At 46.3% G+C, this 20764-nt stretch overlaps 4 protein-coding genes across 4 annotated transcripts; 2 read left to right on the top strand and 2 right to left on the bottom strand.

Annotated features, from left to right (window-relative positions):
• Window positions 1-1272: 1272 nt before the first annotated feature.
• Window positions 1273-4174, top strand: EJ05DRAFT_380867 (putative DNA ligase I). Its single transcript, XM_033741229.1, has one exon. It carries the CDS (start codon window positions 1311-1313, stop codon window positions 4017-4019), a length of 2709 nt encoding a protein of 902 aa, XP_033600660.1. The 5' UTR covers window positions 1273-1310; the 3' UTR covers window positions 4020-4174.
• A 1139-nt stretch (window positions 4175-5313) lies between these two features.
• Window positions 5314-5898, bottom strand: EJ05DRAFT_486258 (uncharacterized protein; the record flags this gene model as incomplete). The annotated part of the gene is made up of 1 exon (XM_033745517.1): window positions 5314-5898. One exon carries the CDS (start codon window positions 5896-5898, stop codon window positions 5314-5316), a length of 585 nt encoding a protein of 194 aa, XP_033600659.1.
• A 2361-nt stretch (window positions 5899-8259) lies between these two features.
• On the top strand, window positions 8260-13023 carry EJ05DRAFT_380849 (ABC bile acid transporter). The gene is made up of 10 exons (XM_033741228.1): window positions 8260-8879; window positions 8927-9368; window positions 9425-9451; window positions 9506-11465; window positions 11514-11580; window positions 11631-11843; window positions 11896-12159; window positions 12210-12331; window positions 12381-12620; window positions 12668-13023. The coding sequence occupies exons 1-10, from the start codon at window positions 8558-8560 to the stop codon at window positions 12866-12868; spliced, it is 3858 nt and encodes a 1285-aa protein (XP_033600658.1). The 5' UTR covers window positions 8260-8557; the 3' UTR covers window positions 12869-13023.
• Window positions 13024-14359: 1336 nt separating this feature from the next.
• On the bottom strand, window positions 14360-16507 carry EJ05DRAFT_486256 (uncharacterized protein; the record flags this gene model as incomplete). Its single annotated transcript, XM_033745516.1, has 5 exons — window positions 14360-15007; window positions 15055-15536; window positions 15593-16096; window positions 16152-16312; window positions 16365-16507. The coding sequence occupies 5 exons, from the start codon at window positions 16505-16507 to the stop codon at window positions 14360-14362; spliced, it is 1938 nt and encodes a 645-aa protein (XP_033600657.1).
• Window positions 16508-20764: the final 4257 nt, after the last annotated feature.

The following is a 20764-nucleotide window of genomic DNA, read 5'->3' as shown; positions in this document are numbered from 1 at the left end:
GGGTACATGGTTGTTGACGCCTCAAAAGCATTGAATGTATGATTTACGTCCCTCTGGACTAGCAGCTAGCGTGTTGTGCTTCTTCGGAAGGTTTCTATATCTGAAATCTTGCGATGCTATGTTGATGTGATAAAAGTCATCGTCAGCACACGACAATAATGACAATCACTGTCTGCTCATGCAAACGTCATCATGGGCACTTTTGCAATTTCTCTTTTTGTAGAGGATGAATCTGCTGTGCGCCGCAAGAGATCAATACGTGCACGCAGTCGATCAGAGAAGCATAATGGTCTGATATCTGTCGCCTGTAGAGTTGGAATATGATTGACTTTGCTGGCAGTGGTGATCAGGAGTTTCGAAGCAGAATGAGTCCGATCTTTTGTAAGTGAGCCCGGAGTGTCCGGGTAGGTCACGTAGGCGTGTTTCTCTCGTATTCTGTTGGGTCATTGTTAAAGAGAGATATCGCATCCCTGTACAAATTGGGTGATAATGCAGCACGCCTCTGCTTGAGATATGTACGACGAGAGTGTTCGCTTTTGACTGAGCAAGGGTAACAGCGCAGACATATGCGGTAAGGCTTTGTAAATATCCACAACGTTGGGCTTGTCCGACACCTGACAGAAAAGCCTTGATGTTAATGACGCTACGAGGACTACAGATTCGTTGAAAATTGCTTGATGTGTCCAAGAGGGAAGATAGATGAGAACGACCTAACCTGGATAGATGATCGACAGGACTCCGATACAATGACGTCGGTAGTAAGCTTTATTATTACTATGTATGACTGGAGAAATATCTCAGATCATAGACAAAAGTATGGAAAAAATGAGAGAGGACATGGCAACTATGGTCGAGATAAAACTTGATCAATACTGCTATGAGATCTTTTGTAACCTTGTACATTTTGAGCCGAGTTGGTGGACACGCTTAAAACCTTCTGTTTTCATATATGAATGAGCTTCATCGAGTTCAATGGCATCATTTCTACCGCGCTACTTGATGACGATCGTCTCGTCCGATGAGCTTGGGTTTCGTTAGAGTCGTTCGAATCTAATAAGCTGAGTAAGAGATTTATATGAAGTTTAAGAACTAAATAAGATGATACGTCGATGTGAAGAGTAAGTTCGACGTTGAAACCTGCACAAACCCTTAGGATTGTACTGCGCTAGACCGTAAATGGCAGCATATCCTAACCCAATTCATCTAGTTTATGCTAGTCTGTGCTCTGTCATCCATGACGCACCCGGACGCGACCGCGACACGCATACCATCGTCAGGAATTCGATGTGAGATGTTTGGTCAAAGCAGTAATGAGTAGTCCAGCGAAGAAGAGAAAGAAGAAAGATGATGCCGAACCAAAGCCCCAGGTCAGAAGTCTCGACTACTTCTTCGGAAAGCAAAGATCCCTTCCTGCAAATGATGTGCAAAGGTCAAGGGACGAAGGTGGCATGACTGGCGGCTTCGAAACATTGGTTAATGAAGAACGGAATCAGTCGGTCATAGAGGACGCCAACCACGAAGAGCTGACGGACGAGCAGCTTGCACGGAAGCTGCAAGAGGAATTCGATCGCGAGAATCAGACCGAACAGCGCGCACAAAACGCTGATGCGCCTTCATATCCCCTTGATGACACCACATCTAGCACGATTGATGGTATGGACGATAAAAAATCACCACAGGAGGTCGCAAAGCAATCATTTTCATTCCGACCAGGGGCAACGGCAAAACAAACATTGTCGCTACAATCAGCAAGCGCAACAGAGGACACGATCACGAACACCATTCCCTTTGATGAAAGTCCATTGATTTTTGAGCCCTCAAAGTATGTGCCCCAGTTGAAAGATCTTTGGGCTCCAGAGAATGGCAGTGCCACCTATGCTCTCTTGACAAGGTGTTTTATCTTGGTCAACAGCACGCAGAGTCGCATCAAGATTGTTGATACCCTTGTAAATCTCCTCAGAACCATTATTGTGGGAGATCCGGAAAGCTTGCTACCTGCTGTTTGGCTAGCAACCAATTCTATCTCACCGCCTTATATCGACTTGGAGCTTGGACTCGGCGGCTCTGCGATCTCCAAAGCTCTGAAAAAGGTCTGCGGCCTGGACAATACAAGTCTTAAATCGCTGTACAATAAGCATGGAGATGCTGGTGATGTCGCTTTCGAAGCCAAGAAAAGACAAACCTTCACACTGCGCAAGCCAAAACCTCTCACTATCAAGATTGTCTTCGAATGTCTTGTCAAAATCGCCAACAGCAGAGGAACTGGAAGTCAAGAAGTCAAGCAGCGTATCGTCGAAAGGTTAGTTCAAGATGCACGAGGTGCAGAGGAAAGTCGATACATAGTACGGACTCTGGTTCAGCACCTTCGAATTGGTGCTGTCAAGACCACCATGCTCATCGCTTTGTCCAGAGCGTTCCTGCTCTCGAGACCACCAACAGCTGACTTTAAAATTGAATCAGCGGAAAGACTACGGAAGCTGAGGAAGGAAGACTTGACGCCTATCTATACCCACGCAGAGGAAATTGTTAAGGCAAGCTTTGCGAGAAGACCCAACTACAACGACCTCATACCAACATTACTTGATATTGGCGTGACGGAAGAGCTGCTCCTCAGATGTGGGCTAGCAATGCATATTCCGCTCCGGCCAATGTTGGGCTCGATTACTAGAGACCTCCAAGAAATGCTCGTCAAGTTACAGGGGCGTGATTTTGCTTGTGAGTACAAGTATGACGGCCAGAGAGCTCAGGTACATTGCGACAAAGAAGGCAAAGTCACGATCTTCTCCCGACATCTAGAGGTAATGACAGATAAGTACCCAGATCTAGTGTGCTTGGTACCTAAGATTCGCGGCGAGGGGGTGGAGAGTTTCATCCTCGAGGGGGAAGTTGTAGCCCTAGATAGGGACACTGGAGAGCTCAAGGCTTTTCAGACACTCGCCAATCGAGCGCGTAAAGATGTTTTGATTGGCAACGTCACGATTGATGTCTGCCTGTTCTCTTTCGACTTAATGTATTTGAACGGACAAGAACTAACAGATCGACCTTTCCGGGAGCGGAGAGAACTACTACGAAGCCTGTTCATTGAGATTCCGCATCACTTCACATGGGTCAAAAGTATGGACGCCACCTCGACCGACTCGGAGGCTGTCCTTGAGTTCTTCAAAAGTGCACTTGAATACAAGTGCGAGGGGATCATGGTCAAAGTTCTTGACAACGTAGTCAATCCGGATCTCGCCGTATCAGGCGTGGATGACGATGGACTAGAGGCAGACGCAGAAGCCCCCAGAACGCCCTCAAAAAAACGGAAGAAGGCGGATCCTAAGACTCAAGCCAATGCAAGCAAAGATGAGAAGCAGAAAGGACGCCGAAAAGCGCTTCTGTCAACCTATGAACCGGACAAGAGGCTTGATTCGTGGCTCAAAGTGAAGAAGGACTACGATAGCGCTGCAGCCGACACTCTCGATCTGATCCCAATCGCTGGCTGGTATGGCCAAGGAAGGAAGAACAAATGGTGGTCACCAATACTTCTCGCCGTGCGCAATCCAGAGACAGGCAACTTGCAAGCCGTCACCAAATGCATTAGTGGCTTTACAGACAAGTTCTATCAAGAGAACAGAAAGAAATACGATCCAGACGTCAGCTTCAGTGACGACGAGGATGGAGAAGATGCAGATGGAGTTGTCCGGAAGAACAACACACTGCCGTCAAAGCCGTCTTACGTTGAATACTTTGGTAGCCCTGACGTGTGGTTCAATCCCCAAGAGGTATGGGAGATGGCTTTTGCAGACATCACTCTGAGTCCAGTATATCCGGCCGCTATCGGCCTGGTCAACGAAGACCGTGGCCTGAGTCTGCGATTTCCGCGCTTCCTCAAAGTCAGAGAGGACAAGGGCATCGAAGAGGCTAGCGATGCGGACTTCCTCGCCAGTCTCTGGCGCAAGCAAGAAGCAAAGGGAAAAACAGAAGCTGTCGCCAGGGACGGTAATTCTGGAAGAGATACAGCCGAATACGACGACTGAGTTCGCTCTCAACGTTGTTGCGGTCATGGACGCTGTGCCACTGCCCGATGAACTTGCGCAGTGTCCAGTTGTTGTTGTGAGGCATCACATGCCCGTACACATGAAGCCTCGGAAAGTCTGACCTGGACACCGAACGCGCTAGCTTCAATAGCCGCAACGGGTTTCTTATTTTCCTATGATCCGCCACGTTGGGCTGGGAAACGTGTCGAGATGGGAAACCCCGTTGCGCTAGACGTGGCGTCTGATCATGCCTGCAAGGTGATGGTCATGGGCCAGACTTGGGTCTGTATTCAGTCATGCATCCGTCTGCATGCTAACGAGCTCATTTACCTTGAAGTGTTCAATTCCTCTGTCGCATCAGTTCGATGGCTCTCTTCGACCTTGTGGACCGTGTAATAGATCAATGAAATATCTTGAATGGTTGAATTGGATACTGGATGGTTCAAAATGTGGATTGGGCGACTTTAGACTCAGTGAACTAAGGCAACTTGGAGGAGATTGCTAACCAGGGAGCCACTTCCTGAGAATCTCAGCATGCATATCGAAAAGAGCAAGTCACACAAATACTTACTTTCGATTACAACTACGTAACAACGCATGACATGCGAAAGCACAAGTTTACAGCGCTTGGCTTCAATAACGGACCCAGATGTAGAGACACAATCCCTTTTCTCAATAATTATGATACATGTCATCTCGGCTTAGATCTAGTACTCCCACCATTGCAGGCAATTTAACCTCACCCAGAACCCAGGCTTCAGGAATCGCATATTCAACCTCAATAGATTCGATTAGTTGAATCACCAATCACGTTCCAGCCCGTCCAATTGCTTCAGTAATGGCTGTATCAAATGCCATTGCGCCTTTCCCTTCAGGGCTTGCCGGGTGGCCCCAACCGAAAGACGGGGGCTAGCGCGGTACTGCGAGCCGAGATGTGGAGAGTAAGCGTAGATCTGGGGAAAATCCTGGGCATAACCCTGGTGGCACTAATGCAGGACCCCGCCTGGTTTGGCTTGTGTTATGTAAAAGACATCTTGGTGGGCAGCGGAAAGTTTGTTAGTATAGGGAAATATTGGACGGCGGAAGGAGTAACCACGACTTAGCACCGCAGGAAATAAGGAAGAAGAGGAAGAGGATGTCAATGTCAACTGTTTATGTATTGCCAAAATAAGGAAAGCTGTGTTGGCTATGTACATGTGTGGTGCTATACCGCCATTGTCCAATATCGTCCTTCAGATAAATCATCAAATCAGATTTTTATGTAGTCTGGCATTATTCGTAGCGAAGGGGCAATCTATGCCTTGAAGTCGCGAGCAGCGCGGCGAGCAACATCCGCGTAGCCGTCAACACCGCGCTGGATAGCCTCGTTCAGCTTGTCGATCTTCTGCTGGGCGAGATTCTGCGCAGAGCTGGGAACCTTGCTCTTGATGGTAGAACCAAGGGTGTTGGCGGCGGACTTGAGGTCGTTGAAGCCCTTCTTGACCTTGCCAGCATCACCAGCGGCAACAAAGGCAGACTTCTTGTTGAGAGCGGAATCGACGGAGGCATTGACAACGTCGGTGAGGTCGTCGACCTGGTTGCCGATCTGGTAGGCCTGGGCGAGGGTGACGGAGGAGGAGGCGGCGACCTTGGAGTTGCCGGTGTTGATGGAGTTGAGGAGCGCGTCTTGGGCGTTCTGCACAGAGGCAGTTTGGCCAGTGCCTTGGTAGGCGTCGATGGCGGACTTTAGGGAGCTGGTCTTGCTCTGGACGTCAGAGATGACGCCTGAGATGGTGGCATAGTCGCGCTGGACGAGGGAGGCCTTGCGCTCAACGGGGGATGGGGAAGAGGCGAAGGCAGCTCCGAGGAGGAAGAAGGGAATGAGTTGAGTGATCTGCATTTTGACTGATGAAGACGAGCCGTTGGTAGTTGCGAGTGGTATTGAGAGTGGTGATGCTTGGAAGTCTGTCTGAATGTGCTTGATGCTGTGGAAATGGAGAGGGTCAGGCCCCCTTTTATATCTGAAAGTCAGGACTCCCACGTGAAATTCCAGATATATTTCATAGTCGATCAAGGGAACTGACTCGACCGTCTTGACCCAAATGGGGAGTTGGTATACGTCTCGCGAAGTTGATGGATAATGGCGTATGTCGCCGCCAGTCGCGGACCTGTTGTTGTCGCAGCTTTTGGACTGCATTTGGCAGCCAATAACCTTACATTGTGGGGAATCCCTGCCTCGGTATTACCACTACCCTTCCAAGGAACTGAATCTGATGGATGTGTTCGTAGCACCATTGGACGACAATATTCTCTAGGTGTCGGTGGCAACTTCAACGGCGTCTATGAGGTGTGAAGCCACATCGTTTGTTCTCCCCGCAAGATCAGCAGAGGCGGCTGCAGGGGTATCCCATCATCTATGATTACAAGTGAAGCGATTCCTAGGGAGCTAGCTCGCCGTAAACGGGAGGAGATTCGCGGGAATTCTTGCTTAGATGCAATGGCAAACACCCTCGTGGTGATCACTTGACAGTCGCTCCGTGTAAAAGCCGCTGACATCTGAACAGTGGCGTTTTGCGTGACTATAATAAGTTGATTGCGAGGCATTACAGTAGCGCTGTTCGGTATGGGATTGTGTTGAGCTGCATGTTTTAGTAGAAAATCCACGATGGTTCAGGTGCTAAATTAGTCTTTACTGCAGCTCTGCCAAGATTGCGGGGATTATCCAGTCCAGCGTAGGTATCTGTTATTGCTGCGCCAGTACGACTGTTCACCTGTGTTTGCTTTCTGGATTTGACTCGCGAGATCACATGGCAGTCAGGACTCCGACTCTCGCCTGTGAGATTTGGTAAAAAGTCTGGGAATAGTGGACGAGCTCAGGATCCATGGAAGCAATCGAACCTGTTGATAGGATTGAACTCCTGATATACACAAAGACGTTTCTGCGTCCGGAGTGATACTTCGAAAGAGGCATATGATCCGGATTACGGCGTCAGCCTCGGCCCGCTTGTGCTCAGGGCTCACTCCACACCCCGCCAAGCGCCAAGCGATCAATGTGTTTGTAATGATGTTGAAGAGTTCGGACATGGGAGTATGCAAACTCCACGTTAACTTGGCTATAATGTCCTGAGGTAGACGTAGAGCCATTTCTTCAGAAATGTTGTTGGTGTTGCCCTTTAAAAATACCGTCTATAGAAGGAACCGTTATAGTGTCCTGCTCGTTGGTTGGTAGTTATCTAATTGAGAGCATGTCAAACGCGCGACTGGGCTCAACACAATCAAAGGGTCCAAGGGTCTTCAGAGTTGAGACAAGCAAGGACGGTTTGCAGATCTCCCTCGTGGGTTACAGTACCTATGGTCGGTCGGTTGTTTGGTAGATACTTCTAGTCTCGGTCCTCATATTAAGAAGGCAAAGATCACCGTGAACTTGGCCCCATGTCTTTGGTTCGACCGTTACTGTGAGTGTGTCGAGTTGTAACCGAATACCTGGTATATTTCAAAACCGTGTTGCCGGTCACTAAGAATTCGTTGTTGAGAAGTTTTTCGGAAGCTGTTAGATGACTCAGCGGGCTCAGGCATCTAGTTCTATACTGTTGCCTCAGGCAGGAACGAATACCAGGCGCCAGCCCCACATTCGAATGTCACCGCCACCGTTGTGACCGTCCAACGATTGTCTGATCGCGTCAGGTCAAGAAACTCGATTGTCCCTCAACGCGTTAGAGAATCTGGCATTGACAATTCAGAGACGTCGCTTCGCCGTTGATACTGCTTTTTAAGTTACAGTCAATCCGACGAATCGCTGTTTCCCTCCAACTTTGTACGATACGCGACATCTCAAAGCGGACCGACGTTACACAAAACCCGTTCGTAATTGATATTGAGCGTAAATGGGATACGTTCAGCAGGTCGCAATCCAATTGATTGGTGCGCCTGAGTATCTTACCGACCTGGTGCGTTCTATACATGATTCGAATGTAATGTTACCTTCTAAAATCTGGCAAGTATTATGGGTCGCAGTATACAGTAAAGAAACCACACGATGCCCGGAGCATCTTGGCATTGATACTGGCAGGCTTCACAGGTAGTGTGCTTCTTGTCTGCCTTGCGCGTTTCCTTCAACCACTCCGACCACAATGGATGAGACAATTCGTCCAAGAAACCGTGCCAAAGGCTGAATTATCAAAGCACTCCCTTGAGAAGCCTGGATCGTACCCCTTCATCGCTTTGCTGGTACTTTGCCTCGCAGGGTTACTGGCACAGGTGTTGGAAGCTATCCTTCCAAGTGTCACGGTCTCTGACGCGTATCCCATAGTCGCATGGGTATGAATACAAGTCCTTCAGTACCGTCTACGATAATGACTGATGACTAGGCTGCTTGCTGTGTGATTCTCATCGTATATCGCCCACAGACCACCACCTTCGCGATACTGAGTATTTTGATCGTAATATGCCTTGTCAAAACACTAGCTTTGATCTATGTTCCAAAGCAGGAACGTTTCCAGAATCTACCTGACGTTGTTAGCTTAGTACTATCCGTCGTTGGTATCATTATCATATTGTGGATGCCACTTCGTGATCCTCGAGCACCGGCAGGAGAAATTGCACCTGTGTATGCAACACCTAATCCGAGCCTACGGAGTCCAGAAGACAAGCTGACGTTATGGGAGTACATGACTGTTGCATGGATGTCGCCTTTGATATCGATTGGCTACAAACGTCAGCTTAACGATGATGATGTCTGGGATCTCCCTTACGAATTCAAACATCGGAGGCTCTTCGACAACTTCTGCGAGTTGAAAGGCTCAGTCATCGGAAGGTTGCTCCGGGCTAACGGGTTGGATCTTTTGATCATCACTACCTTAGCTCTATTAGAGCTTGGTGCAAGTAGGTCGAATAGTCCGCCTTGTTTATTCTCCATTAATTGTGGATAGATCTTATGGCTCCGCTACTGCTGCAGCAACTTTTGAGGGCCATGGGAAAGGATGACGGCCCAGATACATCGAGTGCGATGACTTGGGCAATCCTCTCACTAGTCGTACGCTTAGCTGCTGCACAGTCGGGCGTGTTCAATCTATGGTACTCAAGACGCGCATATGAGCGCTCAAGGGGCGAGCTTATCACCATGCTGTTTGACAAAACACTGAAGCGTAAAGTCATTCATGCCCATGAGCCCTCGATCGTAGAAGACACGAATGCCAGAATCGAATCACCTGTGGCCAGCAATAATGAGGAGAATCAGTCCGCAAACTCGCCCAAATCAGGATTCTCGAAAGTCATCGCCATGGTGAGACATATCCTTGCCAAAAAGAAACCCCAAAAAGCCTCCCCTGTGATACCGCCAGCTTCCATGGGAAAGATCCTGAACTTGATGCGGTATGTGTCCGCTTTGTGCTTCATGTTTTTTGTCTGTAGTGACTAACAGTTTCTAGTAACGACGCTTATGAAATCGCTCAAAGGTTTGCCAATGGGTGTCGTCGAGGGAATAATATCGTAATCTAACAATACCACAGATTTTGGGAGTTCCCGGCACTAGTTACTCAACCTTTGAGTCTTATTCTCTCGATAGTTCTTCTGTGGAATATAATAGGGTGGCCTTGTATCGTAGGGACAGCTGTCGTCATCGTGGCACAGCTACTCAATGTCCTGGTTGCCAAGATACTCATATACTGGGAGAACAAACGTCGTACGGCTACAGACATAAAGTTACAGAAAGTCACGCAGTTCGTCGAGGCTATTCGTCATTTACGATGGTATGGCTGGCAGGACTCCTGGCTGAAGGAAATTCTTGTTGCAAGGCAACATGAACTCAACCTTCGAGTCATATCTGGGCTGTGGAACCTTCTCATCGGATTCCTGACTGAGGCTTCCGGTGCTCTATTCCCCGTTGTCGCATTTTGGGCATATACATCTCTTGCTCAGATGCCACTGCCTGTAGACATCGCATTTCCGGCTATTGACCTATTCCAGATAGTAATCTCGAATCTGCAGGCGCTACCCGGCCTCATTACCGTCTTGCTCAATGCAACTGTCGCTGTTAATCGTTTGGAGGCGTATATGCTTGAAGCAGAAAGAACAGAGCGAGATGCTCATGACGACAATGCTATGGACGTAGAGTTGGTGTCCGCCACCTTTTCCTGGCCGGGTAGTAAGAAGTCGGTCATTCGTGACGTCTCACTGAAGTTCCCTCGTGGTTTGACTGTCATATACGGCGAAGTTGCCAGTGGCAAGACTGCTTTACTCCAAGCCATTTTGGGGGAGCTAGATCAATCAGAAGGAGAACTGATACGCCCAAACAAGAACATAGGATATTGTGCCCAGACACCTTGGCTTCAAAGTATGAGTATCCGGGATAACATCCTCTTCACATATCCCTATAATGAAGAACGGTACAAGGAAGTACTGAATGCTTGCGCCCTCATATCAGATTTGAACACCTTCAAGCACGGAGATTTGTCCAACATAGGTGAGAATGGTATTGGTTTGTCAGGCGGACAAAAAGCGCGTGTGGCACTTGCAAGGGCTGTTTACAGTCCTGCTGAGATTATCTTGCTTGATGATCCTCTATCAGCTTTAGACCATCAGACGGCTGAACATATAGTACAAAAGTGTATTTCTGGGCGGCTACTGGAAGGTCGTACCACAGTTCTAGTCACACATCGTACACAACTTTGTCGAGGACTAGCCAAACAGTGGGTTGAAATCATTGATGGCAAGACCCGAGTGCTTGACCCTGTCACAACAGGACTACAATCAAGTATCCGCGGTGGGCCAATAACAGAGGACCTAGAGGCTGATGATCAAGCTTGTCAGCGGGAGGAAGAGACTGCAATTCCTGAAAAGTTTATCGAAGACGAACATCGTGCACATGGCGAGGTCCAGGCGAAGGTGTACTGGGAATACATCAAAGCTGGCAAGTACAGATGGTGGGCGCTGCTAATACTTATCATGATCATATATCGCATCGCAGATCTACTACAAACCTGGTTTATTAAGGAATGGGGCGAAGCATACAAAGCATCCTCGACTGCGCGCAAAGGTCTTTTCAACCAGCTCCCGTCTCCTCAGGTAGATGTTGATCCCTGGCTCAAGGTTTTCCTTCTACTCGCAATTGTTAGTGCTTTGTTGTCCACGATGGCACGCGGATTCACGATGGTAGTAGTATATGTGGCCGGAAAAAGCATGTTCAAAGAGGTGATGGCTAGCGTTAGTCACGCGACTTTCCGTTTTTATGATGTTACCCCTGTCGGACGCCTCATGAATAGGCTTACATCCGACATGAATACCGTTGATGGCCAGATTAGCATAATTTTGATCATGGCTGTCTTTACTGGAGTTACTTGGATGTCCTCCATCGCCGTAGTTGCCACTGCTACGCCTCTGTTCCTCATATTTGCAGTCATCCTGAGCTCTGCGTTTGTTGTAACATTCCTGAGATTCTTACCTACTTCACAGAGTCTACGAAGGCTCGAGGTGAGCTACGAACATCTAAAAGGAGGTTATCGGCTCTAATTCCTACAGATGGTCTCCCTTACGCCGTTGCTCTCCAACTTCGGAGCTCTGGCTGAAGGTCTAACAACAATCAGGGGTATTGCAAATGCTGTCCTATCAAGTACGCTGTTTGCTAACTCGGGTCAGCATTCTGCGCACAGCATCAATTCATTGAACGAGTCATCGTTGTCACCGATAAATTCCAGAAGATGGACCACTTCTATTGGAGTCTACAAGCATGGCTTGCCTATCGCTTTGATAGCCTGTCAGCTCTCTCGACTTTTATCCTTACATTGCTAGCTCTTTACTCAGGAGTCTCTCCGGGCCTCACTGCGTTTGTGTTGATCGCCGCAGCTAAATGTATGTGGCAATCAACAATTGCATAGAGAGTCAGCTCTAATAATACCTACAGTCGTCCAATCTACTCACTTGCTTTGTCGTATTTACGGAGCGATTCAGATGGACTTTGTATCGGTTGAACGAGTGGTCGAAATGCTCCATCTTGAGCAAGAACCCAAGGGGTCGATCGATCCGCCAGCCTGGTGGCCATCGTATGCTGGTGACATCGTCTGGGAAAAGGCAACAATTCGATATGCGCCGAACCTAGATCCAGCTTTACAAGAGGTGTCGGTGCGTATTCCTGCTGGGTCGAACACAGCAATTGTTGGCCGCACAGGTAAGCTGTATTTCTTATACTTGGACATGGACACTACTTACATCTGATAGGATCCGGTAAAAGCACTTTTGCCCTAGCTCTGCTAGCCACTATCACTCCCGAGGCCGGGCGTATACTCATCGACGGCATTAACATCGCTGAGGCAAACCATCAAACGCTAAGGTCACGTGTTGTAAGCCATTGTGCATCTATTTTTGAGGCAGTTCAGCTAAAGCTTGCAGACATTCCTCGCCCAAGATCCAGTTCTTTTTCCAGGAACCTTACGCGACAATCTCGACCCCTTATCCGAATACACCGACGAAGCTTGCGAAGAAGTGTTAAAAAAGATCGCCGAGCGTCATGGTTGGACTCTCAACACCTCAATCGAAGCAGGCGGCAAAAATTTGAGTCAGGGACAGCGACAGCTTGTCGGACTTGCAAGGGCAATGTTGCGGCAGAGCTCAATTATCATTCTCGATGAGGTATGTATTACGCAGTGTCAACGTTTTCAGGACTGATAGCGTCATAGGCTACAGCATCAATCGATCTAGACACTGCAAATGAAATACAGAGGGTATTGAGAGAGGAGATGAAACAAAGCACTGTGATCACCATTGCCCATAGACTAGAGGCGGTACAGCATGCAGATTATTGTATTGTATTGGAGAAGGGCAGGGTTCTACAGTCGGGGAAGGCGGAGGATATCATAAAGACGGAAATGTTTACCTGAAAAGGTTGATAAAGCTGGCGATAACGCCTGCAGATCTAAACAGACGAACGTCGGTCAAAGATCTTTCAATCGGCCGAGGAGCTTCATGCTGAGTCTTCATCCAGTCTTAGAAGTGTTAGATATGCTTGAGTTCTTTAACAAGTTCTTTCCCCAACCATCGTTACAATAAATTGGAGCACCCTCATAGGCAACATGTTGAATGTTGATGTTCCAATCACACCACACGGGGATCGAGATTCTTTCACCTCATACCTCCTCGGAACATATTCAGTGATAATTACAGGACCCCACGTTTCATTATACCACCCTCCTGTTCCTCACCCTCGCCCTAGATTCATCCACGATCGCATCTATTGTCCTTTATATCGGCACACATACATCACATTTACGAAACTCACGCCACAAATCATCATCACGTGGTTATATGAACGAGTCACACATCACGAAACGAGCGTCCATTATAATCAGACTCAGGAGGCATGTGCAGAAACAGTCGTCCAAAGAGGTATTTTTCTAGGAAGCTTGATTATACCAGGTAACTCTGAGTTTAGCTATACTTCTTAGTAAGATAATACTAGAACTAACCCTAGTAGAAACCAACTATATCTAGAGCCTTGGTTTCTAATATATGTTAGTATATACATGTAACTTTTATTTAATCTACTTATGTCTCTACACCTGATTCTATACAGGTAATCTAGCTAATTAAAGTTAAGATTATATAGTCCTGATAACCTTCCATAAGCTGAGGATTGAGCTTACTCTTCTTCTCTATTAACATTGAGTCTTGAATTGAAATTGCACGGAATTAATTTGCATACGCTCGCATGTTCATAGTATTCATAATCGATCGTCTAGGCAGTAAAATCACCGATGATTCTTCATGGAACACCATCTCCCAGTACGGTCTTATGTTAGCTAGCTGTACTAGTACCGCATCTTAAAAATAGAAGCCTCGACATGCTAGAGATGTAGTTACTGACGTTGTATTGCCCAGAAGCGGCGCTAGCGAGATAGGTATGTGCACATGAGACGATCGTCTTGGACCTATTATTTAGGCAAAGTTCTGTAGATTGGATTTATCGAGTGTTCCAGCTTTGTCTCGTATTGAGTTTAACATGTAGGTATCGTATTACACTGTGAATGTCACACGTAACAGTGTACCATGATGGAAGAAACCTCGTAATTATTTGTACACAGTCCACAATGTCAGCACGCTAGGTATGTGTCGTAGGGCATGAGATGAGGCAACCCAAACCATATCAGTGACTGACGAAATATGTGCCAATGGCTTATTCGGAAACGCGAATCTCTAAAGGACTTGGCCCGCTCCAGCAGTTACACTGTGTAATCAAATCAAACGCTATGCCTCCGATGCTATACTATAATCCCAATAACCCGAAGCAGCCTGCTAGTTTAATTCAAGACTACTGTGCTCGATAATAGTGTCTGCATCATCGTAATCCTTGTTGATGGATCCATGTATTATCTTCAAAAAGTTTCCACTGGCTCCTCCGGCTTCCATGTCGACAACGTCGCTGTCTGAGTGTTAGAATTCTTCATCATTTCGATCATGTAGGATAAGTCGTACAGAGCTACCTTTGTAGTGTTCTTAGCAATGGGCGGTGAGTCAGCCCGCTTCAATACTTTCTTTGCAGTCGCATTTCTGCCATAGAAAACGATCTGGATCCCTATATCACCCCTCTCGACATACTTTGCGTCTAGTCGTTCTTTAAATTGCGAGATCAAAGTTTCTATCTCTTCAGCTCGGCCACCTTCGCCATCTGTGAAGATGTACACCGTTAACGGTCTGTCATTTTTTGGACGACCAGACCGTACGAAAAGATACCTGAGGAATTTTCCAGGAGACAAGCTTGTCTCATCGTCGAGGAAATCATGTAACACTGCTGTGAGCTTTTTCGCCATGCCTGTATTACCCTCAAACGTAATTCTGTCAAGAATCCCTTTTGTCTTAGACACTTTCAAGTCCATCTTTTGTCGAGCCTCCGGATACGTGCATATTAACTCAAAGCTACCTCTGTTTGAAACATGTCGTAGCGTTGTATTCAGAACGTAAATGACTTTCTTGACTTTCACCTTGTATTGATCCATGCTCTTCGAGTTGTCGATGATGTATATCTTCTAACATTAGTCTGATAAAATCAGGAATAAAGGTCCGGACTTACATGGTTCCTTCCTCTTGTCTCTTTAGCACTCTTGATCAGCTTTTCATACCGCTTCGAGCGTTGTCTGGTCCAGATGTTCCAATACCCACCGGTGTGGGTACTCATTAACTCCCATTCAGCTTCCTCGACGTCCATGCGAGACACCTCTTGTTGAGTTGTCTGTCTGCGTCGAGTAGATCCAGTTGAAAATGAGACACCTAGCTCACCCACCTCATCCTTCACGATGTGCTCGGGTGCTAGAAAGTGTTGAGAAGCTTGAGGGGTAGATCTAGAAGAGCTTTGAGAATCTGGCGTGCTGCTGGTGACTCCACCATCTCTTGGAGGCCCATTGCATCCAGATAAGTTTGTGAAACCTTGTGAGGGCCCACATCGTTCGAAAGGTAACATCATAGGCGAAGTATCAGTATGTTGGTACTGCACCGGGCTTGTGCCTCCGGTACGGAAGCTGGAATCTCGTATGGTGTGCAAGGCACCACGGGCATCTGTTGGATATCACATTCTTGTGGATATATATTGGTGTCTCTTGGAGATACTACACCGTGGTTGGGTCTAGACTCCTCGAGATCAGTATTTAGTATCGGTGTTTGATGATCGGCGTACGTGTTCGGCGGAGTTATGCTGGACATGCCACCATAATCATGAATGACTCGAGTCGCAGAGAATGGTAGAGATCCTGCCTGCGGTCGTCCATGGGGAGCCTCCGTAAGCATCGGTATCACTAAAATCTCAATTACTCGCGCTGTTAATTGATCCTTGGAACTCCTGGGTCCATTTGACATCATCTTCTTGTGCATGTCAACGACACACTCGAGTGGCCGGATCCCATTGTGAAAGCAGTCGCCGTAATCAAGCAGGTTCGGAAATCGCTGGTTCTCCTTTATACGTTGCATCTGGTAGTCTTTGATTCCAGCAATACCGTTATGCATTACCCAGACCGCTGCTTCACTGAATATACAACCAAGTGACCATACATCAACGGCTTGCGTAACAAATTTGATGAGCCGTTCATCTGTTTCATCAAATCGACATGTTTCAGGGGCGCCTATCACGTAGGGGTCAGTGTACAGCTCGCATGGAGTACAAATGCTGCAACGTACAGTACGTTCGAGTTCCTCGCGTATCTATTCCCTTTACTTGTTCCAAGGGACCCTTCTCCTTAAACATGCTCAATCCAAAGTCTGCAAGTTTGAAATAACAGTTATAGTTCGTAGGTCCACTGACAACAAGTATGTTCTTGAGCGATATATCGTGGTGCCATCTGTGGCCGATCAGCGTCTCGAGAGGAATATATCATTCAATATCCAACGTACCCGACAAGCTGACCATTGGCTCCAGGATCAGTAAGCGATGCGACTGTGGAGATACCTTGTAGAATATAATCATACGAAGTCTGTTCAACCAGGTTCCGGGGAAATTCAAGATAGTTTAAAAGTGATAGTTCTAAACTAGCCATATTCGAGGGTCTGCACATTAGCAAGAGCAACAAACAAAACAGGCTGATGACCTCACCCGTCTAGTCTGACGTGGCAGCTAGCTATATATGTCTAGGTAGCATACGTAGGTGGTCTATGAATGATTGGAAGAGGATGAGATGCTATCTGCATCTCGGCTCCCTACGAGTGCTTGAGGTGGGAAATGAAGATTCCGGTAAGCCTACGAGCCCAGTTAAAAGTTTCTGCACCCACTGAAGGACTAGTAGCGTGCTTTCGTACAATAAGGCAGTCGGCCCATGCAGACTAGCAGACCTCTAGGCAACAGGCTGAGAAGGGTATGGGACGCTATTGGCTTGTTCTGCACTTGCCGGATCCTCAGGGTGCGATGTCGCAGCAATGCAATGTGCCCGTTTAGAAGTCGGCAGCCAAATTCGATATAGTCACTATAATATCTCCTCTACTAACACACTATAATAATATCAGATATAGTACGTAATAGAAAGTAAAGGCTACTACAGCGAATACCTCCTCCCACAGAACACTTTGTCGCCCTATATCCTCATGCAGTAATGTGGCATGCTCGAAAGCCCTAAATATCACATACCATACTGCGGCTGTACTTCAACTAGCCGATATTTCTCCAACTCTTGGTCTTTCTCCTCCTTAGCATGTCAGGAAAATCTCTACGACCATCCAAGAATTATTTTAACTCACCTGGGTAAGTTTGTACTGTCGAGGAATGATGAAATGATACATATCTTCTTTGCTCTATGTACTGCCTTGAGCTTCCAAGAATATCGACCTGAATGATGAACTAACCGTGATATAGAAGTTGAGACCTTCTCCAAACTTAGTCCTCAAATACTCGTTCAGTCTCGATATAGTCAAGCGGTAGATCGAGCACTCATCGCGGGTCCACTGAAGATGTTGGGATGGAAATTGCGCAATTTGACCTAGCTGGCAAGGATAATAGTAATTATAAGACATTTTGTCCTTCAAGAGCCTGGAAGAAGCAGGAACACAGCAGCGAGAAGAACTATCGAGAGGCTTCATCAGCGCAAAAGAGACGGCTGTCTTACCGACTTTTATATTCTCGAGATAACCGACGGTCACTTGGAGACTCTGGGGGTATCTCCCAACAAGGTTCGCGAGGAGCATATCTCCAGCCAGAACCTATGAACGCTCCAGATTCCTGATCTGCGCACCAATAATTTCATGCCAGGTGAACCTCGCGCCTTATCCACGATGTTCGAGGCTGGAACTCAAACAGCGTATTGGCCGTTCTTGGTGAGTCTGCTGTATTCTGCATCTTCATGCAGTAAGCATTGTGGACCAGCTCTCAAACAAGCTTAACTTCCTCGACAAGGATGCGTATATGCGGAGAAAGTCTTTCCTAAAAAGTATTTGTGTTGTAAACCTTTGTATCTCTTGAGTAGAGGTACATGCGATATCAAACCGACCAGTACTGCTAGCAGTCAGCCTCCAGCTGAGTAATTCTGAGCAAGACGTCACAAAGCTATGAAGCCTTTGGCCAGACTATTCGACGTTCTGATAAGAAGGTACCATAGATTCTGGATGATGCCGTTCAGCCTTTTCGTCGAACAATCTCGAGTTTGCAGGACAGATGGTCATGGGAGATCTCCATGGGAAAATTTACAGACGCCTCTGGTAGGCCAAAGAGTTGGTGGATGGCACACGTTGAACGTCCAGACCGCTTTTTGCGTGCTCACACTTTCGTTTGCCTGAATGTTCATAGCACCTTGAGCATGCCTTATTGGGCAGATTCGAATACCACTCAAAAGTTCTCCGCGACTATTAGCCAGAGTCTGAGAGGACAAAATTGAGGTAGTATGACTCGTCTTGATCTAAATGACGACTACAGTACTCCAGGAGTTCATCTTTCAAATCATAGAAGATAATCCATCACTGGAAGCTTGGAAACGACACAGCTGTCGCACCCTGATAAGGCTGAAAATCCCTCGGGATCTGGGCCAAAATGAATTTGGAAAATGTTCGTCGGCACGTGCCTACGTCAACGACAGCGACGCTGAGGAATGGAAGTTGAAGATACACGTCGAAGTAGGCATCAGAATAGGCGAACATCAGACTATGCTTACAAAAAGCATGCATAAAGCCACCGCGAGTGCAGCTGACATCTGGCAGGATCGCGGCCAAAGCAGTTTGTAACTGGAGGTAACACGTGTGTCGAACTACGTCTGGAAGCTCAGTTGAGCTCTAGTTTCTTCTTTCTCTGGTCATGTGTGGTCAAAGAGCGCGTTATCGCTGGGTTGTGTTTGAGCATGTAGCGGTGACAAACAGCTGCGTTCACTGATGGTTTTGATTTCTTGAGCCCATCGGGAAGCATGGCTCGTTGACAACGGGCGCCGTAAAATTAGGTAGATATGTGTGTCTGACAAATGATTTCACAAGAACATTGATATATGAGTAGACTATTGAGAGAAGTGCTAGCGCTCTGTGGAACGACGAAGTTGTACTGTAGTGGAGAAGATAGAGTTTTGAATAAGGATGCCTGACTGAACCCCGGGTAGGGTTCCCTGATCCGGAGCTAGTACCGGGGCACTTTGATTGGATGAGTCATGTACTCATATGTATATCGTTTTCCATTGCGCGGAAGACAGCAAGCTGCAGTGCAGAGCTATCAACTTTTCACTATTGTGAGGTCCAGAGCGCGTCTAGACGTAGCTATTGCCAATCGATACCAAGTATTTACCAATCCAAGTACTTAGTCGTGGCGTCATTCCTGATGTTCTCACGAACTTTCTTAGTCAGATCGCAGCTCAGCTCCCGTCAGCTCAAGGTCACCTCGTTGCACCTATGAACGGCAAATACGAATACCTTTTACCTGATTCGCTCAGTTCCTACCTTTTACTGTTCGAACAAAGACTGTGGTCTGGATTTTACGAACGCTAGAGTACCTGGTAGACAGACTTCGGCACATACAATCCGAATCCATGCAAGCTCAATCTGCTCGAATATTCTAATAGAGAATATAAGCTTAATCTACGCCTTATAAAAGATTACTAAGACGGTATAATCTTAATCCGATTAGTTAGATTACTTATATTAGATTAAATATATAGGGCGGATATTACTTTACCGATAGTATATAACGTAAGGCTCTATATATAGCTAAATTAGTTAATTTTAGCTAGGTTCTTATAGTAAGTTTCTTAAATATATCTAACTCTATAATATAAGGGAGACTATTTACTAAGTAACGTGTAACTTAAGGCTCTATATATATCTATATTTATTAAATATAGATAGGTTCTAGGGTTAAGGTTACTCGCTAATGTAAAAACTCTTTAAAATCTACTAGGCTTATACATTAATTCTAAAAAAAAAAACTTCTCATACCCTAACGGACCAAACTGGTCAACTCGGGGTAAAACAGCGATTTATATACATTAAATAATAGAGTATACTAAGTATAATAACCTCCGACACACGTGTATACGTATAGTGTATAATATATAACGATACTAACGTATAGAGATACTATATATATATACTTAAAGACTCTTTAATAATATAAGTATAGACTATATCTAATAAACGCCGATACGCCGACCCCCTTTTATTAGTTAAGGGCTACCCTTAACTAATAACCATGGCGGCCTTAGGTATTATAATACCCTAGCATACGCCGGATATACCCCTACTAGTATAGTAGAAACGGCTATATAGTAATATTAATATAGATAGCTAGACACCTATCTAAAATATAGGAACTAACTAAGGGTACGAAGCACTATAGATAACCTAGACTAAGGGGACCCCGAGAGGGGAGACCCTCCTAGATAAAATTAAATACTAGATAATATATATAGAGAGGGACGCCGAGGAGGGAAAGAAGACCCTCCTTTATATATTCCGGAACCTTATCCGGAATCTAAGAGGAATTACGGAGGAAGAAAGAAAGTTACTATAAGAGGAACCTAGTAGTAGGCTTAACTAAATAGAAGCTAGCCTACGGAGAATCTAGAAAGAGCTATCCTAAGGTAAGCGCCCTAATACGTAGGCTTAGATTATAGTAATACCCGGAGCCACTATACTAAGAACTACTAGGACTATAGATAGAGTATATAGTATACGTGTTATAATCTAGAATAAGAACACGCTAGCGTAGGTCTAATAGATATCTCTAAAGGAAATTATAAATAAGATTAACGAATAGAAAGGAATATAGTCGAGTGTTATAGCTACTAAAGTTACGCTAGGTAGGGTAGTACTTACTACTATAATGAATACTACGT

Source organism: Pseudovirgaria hyperparasitica (assembly GCF_010093815.1).
Source record: "Pseudovirgaria hyperparasitica strain CBS 121739 unplaced genomic scaffold EJ05scaffold_8, whole genome shotgun sequence".
Classification (NCBI taxonomy): domain Eukaryota; kingdom Fungi; phylum Ascomycota; class Dothideomycetes; order Acrospermales; family Acrospermaceae; genus Pseudovirgaria; species Pseudovirgaria hyperparasitica.
The sequence above is the reverse complement of the archived record's forward strand: the minus strand, read 5'-3'. Positions and strand labels throughout refer to the sequence as shown.

Coding starts and splice junctions, on each gene's coding strand:
- EJ05DRAFT_380849 (XM_033741228.1), top strand. CDS start 8,558: ATGCCACTTCGTGATCCTCGAGCACCGGCAGGAGAAATTGCACCTGTG. Junction 8,880..8,926: donor TCTATTAGAGCTTGGTGCAA/GTAGGTCGAATA, acceptor AATTGTGGATAG/ATCTTATGGCTCCGCTACTG. Junction 12,621..12,667: donor CAATTATCATTCTCGATGAG/GTATGTATTACG, acceptor ATAGCGTCATAG/GCTACAGCATCAATCGATCT.
- EJ05DRAFT_380867 (XM_033741229.1), top strand. CDS start 1,311: ATGAGTAGTCCAGCGAAGAAGAGAAAGAAGAAAGATGATGCCGAACCA.